Consider the following 6,000-nt stretch of genomic DNA (forward strand, 5'->3'; position numbering starts at 1 on the left):
GCACATAAGTGGAGACTGGAACCGGGGTAGATCCCCAGGTGGCTCAAACTTCACCGCAACTCCACCCGGCAGTCTTTACAATATATTTGATTCAGGGACTTCCCAGACGGTCCAGGGGTTAAGACTGCACTCCCAATGCAGGGGGCATGGGTTTGATCCCTGGTCGGAGATAGATAGATATTTGATTCAGTTAATATATTTTGCATTCAAATTGTATTCAGTTAATATACCTTGCATGGTTGGATGTGAATCCAGTCCTAATGTTAATAAAATGTTAGTAAAAACAACAAAAAATACCTCCAAAAATCGGTATCATACACATGTATCAGTCTCAGTGTAAGCAGTTTCAGTGTAAGCAAGAACACCTTGTCACTGTTCACAGTTGACAAAGTTGGAAAGTTTAAAACAGATTTTTAAAAAATGCTTTTCAGGTAAGAAAGAATCATGAACAAGAAACGTTTAATACTTAATCTATGAAGAGGTGGTGGATTCTTTAGAGTTTGATTTCTGCGCTCATCTGCCTCTTGGGCAAATTTCTTTGTCTCTCTAGGCCTTGGTTTCCACAGTTTAAAACAAAGAAAATTGAAATAGGGTGATCTCTAAAGTCCCTTACCTCTCGAAAATCTGACCAGGGCCAGAAAGTCAAACTCGTTACAATGTTTCAGCAATATTCTCCTAGTGAATATTCATGTTGCCAGATCACCACTCCCCAACAGTAGATGTTGCATTAGTTTCACACCCTAGGATATTGATATGTTATGTAACAAGATTGGTGGCTACTGTTTTCTGTTTAAATAAAAGATAATGTGAGCTAAGGAGGACAAGCCTGGTGGGGTGGTTCAAGAGGGAGATGTGAGGACCCCTGCAGGCCTGCCATGTGTATGCAGGGAACTGGAAGAGGCATTGGGACTTGCAATACCTGGAGACAATAGAACCAGCTGGCAACCAACCAGAAAAGGATGTAATAAGGCTGATGGTGCCTCCTCCCAGTCAAAAGAGCCAAGCACTGTGAGTTGTTAGGCCAGAAGGTAGAAGTGAAACAAAGTAGTAGAAGCAACTTCTCTTCCTCTCTGAAAGCACCTCTAATGGCCCCTCAGTACACATTTACTCAGGGCCTATTCTGTGCAGAATTTCCTGCTTGGCTTGGCTGGTAGTTTTCTGAAGAATCTACCAAGAGGAGAGATCCTGAGGCCTAGGGAGAGTGTGTGAGAACGGACAGATATTTATCCCGTAGGGCAAAAAAGAGGTAGAAAAATATAGGGAGAGAAGTAAGTAAATTTGTTCAGATTTAGCCAGAGGGCTTTTTTTTTCCCCCTAGCAGTAAAAGTTTGAGAAGTTCCTAGCCTCACAGACAGGTTGTCAGCTTGGCTTTGTCAGTGGCCCAGGACCCTTGTCTCCTCTGTGTGTGGCCAAATTCATTCATTCCCAAAGCCTTCACAGCAGTTCTTTTCCAGCATCCCCTTTCTCCAATCCCACATTCCTACTGTGGCCACAATGACATCACTACTACCGTGAAAAGGTCACTTTTATGTGCTCTTCTTAACCTCTCACAGCATTTGACATGATTACATCCTCCTTTCCCTCACCCCCCCACCGCCAGTGCATCAGCAGGTCCTGTCAGCTCTACTTCAAAAATATATATTTGCTCTGAACACGTCTGTCTCTGCTGCTACCACCCTGGTCAGAGCCACCAACACCTCTTGCCTAGATGCTGCAACAGCCTGCCAACTCACCTCCCTGCTTCCAGTCTCTACACAGCAGCCAGATGGTAGTTCCTCAAAACAAACTCCTTACGATGGCCACAAGGCCCTACTAAGCCAACCTCTCTGGTCTTTCCCTGTTGCTCCTTTGTTCATGCCGCTCCAGTCAATCTGGCCACCTTTCTGTTCCTCAAATACACTGGGCCTGGTCTTGTTATAGTGTTTGTATTTGCTGTTCCCTCCACCTAGAACACTGTCTCCAGAAGGCTGCCTCCTCACCACTTGGTTTTCAGGTCAAACATTTCCTCCATAGAGGTCCGCCTGATACTTACATGCCCCCCAGGGTACCCTCTATTCTACCTACTCCCAGCTTTTCTTTCTTTTTAAATTTTATTCATTTATTTTTGGCTGCGTTGGGTCTTCGTTGCTGCGTGTGGGCTTTCTCTAGTTGCGGTGCGCTGGCTTCTCACTGCCATGGCTTCTCTTGCTGCGGAGCACGGGCTCTAGGGGCACTGGATTCAGTAGTTGTGGCTTGCAGGCTCAGGAGTTGTGGCGCACGGGCTTAGTTGGTCCACAGCATGTGGGATCCTCCCGGACCAGGGCTCGAACCCGTGTCCCCTACATTGGCAAGCGGATTCTTAACCACTGCACTACCAGGGAAGTCCCCCAACTTTGCATAACACATATCTCTCCCTGAAATTACTTTCTTTGTGTTTTTATTTGTTTTCTGTCTCACCCACCTCTGAAGTGTAAACTCCATGAGAGCCTCCAGGACTTTGTCTGTCTTGCTTCCTGTTGTATCCCTAGTGCCAGCAACAGTGTCTGGCACTCAACCGATACTTGTTGAATAAATAACTGAACAAATTAATGAATATGCGCATCACCTCCTACACCATCTCCTGCAGTTTCTTTCACTTTCCTTTATCTCCTTTCCCTCTTTGCTCTTTCCTCATTCCATCTCAAAGCCTTTTGCTTGATGACTCAATCCAAAGATCAGATCAAATGTCACTTTTCTGGAAGAGTTTCCCCTAACCTCTCTAGAAAAACTAATCTTTCTCTTCTCCATACCTTCCATAGCACTGTATTCATAACTCTATTACATCACTCAACACTCTGCACTCCTTAGTAAGGGTTCTCAGTTATCCATTCTCTCTGCCAGTTCCTCCTGGGCTGGAACCTTATCAGATCGTCTTTGTATGTTTAGCACCTGGCACATGGCAGGCCCTCCCTCCAGGTTTATGTTTGAGTTGAATCCAGTAGGGATCCAAGCAGGAATGGATAGGTTCTGTCCCCAGAGTCCACTGATTAACAGATAACAGTCTTACTTCATAGTATGACAAGATTAACCTGAAACTTTAGGATATTCTATAGTGAAAGGAGCTGCCTACATTTTAAAATCACAGCACGATGGAAACTTCCTGAACGCTAAAGGCTACAGGCTCTCACACTACCATGCCACCTGGGAAAACATTCCCCTCTGCCTGTCTGGGGAGGGGTTGTTGCTCCTCCCATGCTTCACTCCCATCTCCCCCCACAAGGAAAGTCCCATGACATTACATCACAGAGGAGGACCAGGTGCCATTTTCCTGCAGACACATCATGGCAAGAGTGCTTTGTTTCTTTATGTACAATAAATGCTTTCTCTGATCCTTGTCCAAGTTCCTCACTTTCAGTCATGAAAGTGGCTGATTATGTGCTTTTCAGACTGTAAGTGGGTAAGGGTTATACATCAGCCCTCCTGAACGCACGCTGAACAAAACAGCTGCTCTAATTTATTGAGAACACGTTGTGGACAGAGCAGTTTCTATACTATCTTGTTATATTTAATCCTCAACGCAACCTGCAAGATAGGTATTTTCCCCCATTGTTTAAAGAAGCTGATCCTATGGAATCTGAACCCTGATCTATCTGGCTTCAAATCCCATTCATTCTCTTTCTTCTACACCATCAAAGAGAACAAATGCTTCTCTCCTCTTCTCTTCAAATATCCCAATCCCTTTTACAAGGAAACTCATCCGAACATCAGACTACCCAACAAAGCAAAATTCAGAGTGCCCAGAAACAAGAGGTGTAAGGGTTTAGCACTTCCATCCTAAAAACAACAATAGAAACTATAATATTTACGTGGTGTTTCCTATGTTCTAGGAGCTGGTACACTTTACATGCATTGCTTAATTTAATCCAATCTTCACAACAACCTTATGAGGAAGATACCACTGGGTCTACATACCTTAACCACGGTTCCGAAATCCAAAAAGCTCTAAAAATTAAAAGTAAGTTTGACACAGCTCATATGGAACAATAACAAGTCAATAGTATTCAATAACCAAAATCTGGGGATTTCCCTGGTGGCACAGTGGTTAAGAATCCGCCTGCCAATGAAGGGGACACGGGTTCGAGCCCTGGTCCGGGAAGATCCCACATGCCGCGGAACAACTAAGCCCGTGCGCCACAACTACTGATCCTGTGCTCTAGAGCCCGCGAGCCACAACTCCTGAGCCTGAGTGATACAGTATTGAAGCCGGTGCGCCCATGCTCTGCAACAAGAGAAGCCACACAATGAGAAGCCCACGCCCTGCAATGAAGGCCCAACGCAGCCAAAAATAAATAATAAATAAATTTATAAAAAATAAAATAACTAAAATCTGTAGGGTAAAAAATATTTGGGAAGATACAAGGAATTGTATTTTCCTTCTTTATTTTCACAAGCTACTAATAGTACTCTCATTGAGGATCTTTTAATTTCCAGTCCTTCCCATGTGGGCTAGTCTCAGTATTTGTCTAATCAACATGTTATATGTCATAATCAGTTACAGTAACATTGAGGATGTCTCTCTTCTGCACAATTTTAAAAAAAATTTTTTATTTTTATTTTTGGCTGCATTGGATCTTCGTTGCTGCGTGCGGGCTTTCTCTAGTTGTGGCGAGTGGGGGCTACTCTTCATTGCACTGCACAAGCTTCTCATCGTGGTGGCTTCTATTGTTGCGGAGCACAGGGTCTGGTGCGCAGGCTTCAGTAGTTGTGGCACTCGGGCTCAGTAGTTGTGGCTCACGGACTCTAGAACGCAGGCTCAGTAGCTGTGGCCCACGGGCTTAGTTGCTCCGCGGCATGTGGGATCTTCCCGGGCCAGGGATCAAACCCGTGTCCCCTGCATTGGCAGGCAGATTCTTAACCACTGTGCCACCGGGGAAGTTCCCTGCACAATTTTTAAATTGATGTAATAAACCATAGAAGATTTTCTTATGCTCCACTTTAAAAAAAAAAAATTTGACATAGCTCATTTGATGGCAGACTTCAGCTGACATGAGGTCATTCATAGGCTTTATTAATCTCATCTAGTATGTTCATATGTTTCTTAGAGGAATATTAATGTTCGGAAGAGCTCATACTCCCTAGTGTTTTATGTAATATACGGTATATGCACTGAAAGTTTCTAGAATCTAAAACACATCTATGCCAGGGTTTCAGATATTGTATTGAGGACTATATTATTATCCCTACTTTACAGATAAGTAACTTAGGTTCATAGAGGTTAAGTAACTTGCCCAAAGTGACACAGCTAGTAAATAGTAGAACTACAGTTAGAAATATGTCTGAATCTGTGAAAAAAAATATTTGGAACACATGTGACAGACTAAGGGCTAATTCTTCTGAAGGCAAAAATAGGAAGTGACAATTCACAGTAGAGGAAAAAGAAATAACTTGTAAAGATGTGAAAAAATATTCAGCTATAGTTATAAGAAGGAAAAAAGTAAATTAAAATTACAGTGAGGTACTATTTTTATCTTATCAGATTGGAAAGTAGTAAAAAGCTCAATAACACTGTGTTGGAGAAGATGTGACAAAACAGCCACTCATACGTTGTTTGCAGTAAGGTAATTTTGTACAATTTCTATGAAGGGTAATTTGATAACCTCTCTCAAAGTAAGAAATTAATATACTCAGATATTTCACTTGTAGGAATTTGTCTTTAAGATAGACTCACGCATGTGCACAAAGATGAATATTAAAGGATATTGTAACATTGTTAGTATTAGCAAAAACTCTGACTCTCTGGGAAATGTAACTTTGCAGTTGATTAAAGCCCAGAAATTTTACAACGCTCTAAAACTGATAATGGGGGATGATTATTTTTTCTGTTCAATAGAAGAGAACCTCAAACGTTATTATTTTCACCCTATAGGACATTAGCCAGTTATCTACCAAAATTAGCAAAGTTATTTCAGAATTTCTTTTTTTTTTTTTTTTTTTTTTTTTTTTTTTGCGGTACGCGGGCCTCTCACTGTTGTGGCCTCTCCC

General features: G+C 42.5%; 1 protein-coding gene across 1 annotated transcript in view; it reads left to right on the forward strand.

Moving 5' to 3' along the window:
- The window catches only part of LOC129392724 (uncharacterized), an 80,200-nt gene that overhangs the window by 21,646 nt on the left and 52,554 nt on the right, over nucleotides 1–6,000 (forward strand). Inside the window, exon 5 of the mRNA XM_055089788.1 lies at nucleotides 5,495–5,576. Within this exon, the coding sequence (XP_054945763.1) occupies nucleotides 5,495–5,576 (82 nt within the window). The remainder of the gene's footprint in view (nucleotides 1–5,494; nucleotides 5,577–6,000) is intronic.

This window comes from Physeter macrocephalus, chromosome 14 (assembly GCF_002837175.3).
Source record: "Physeter macrocephalus isolate SW-GA chromosome 14, ASM283717v5, whole genome shotgun sequence".
NCBI classification, from domain to species: Eukaryota; Metazoa; Chordata; class Mammalia; order Artiodactyla; family Physeteridae; genus Physeter; species Physeter macrocephalus.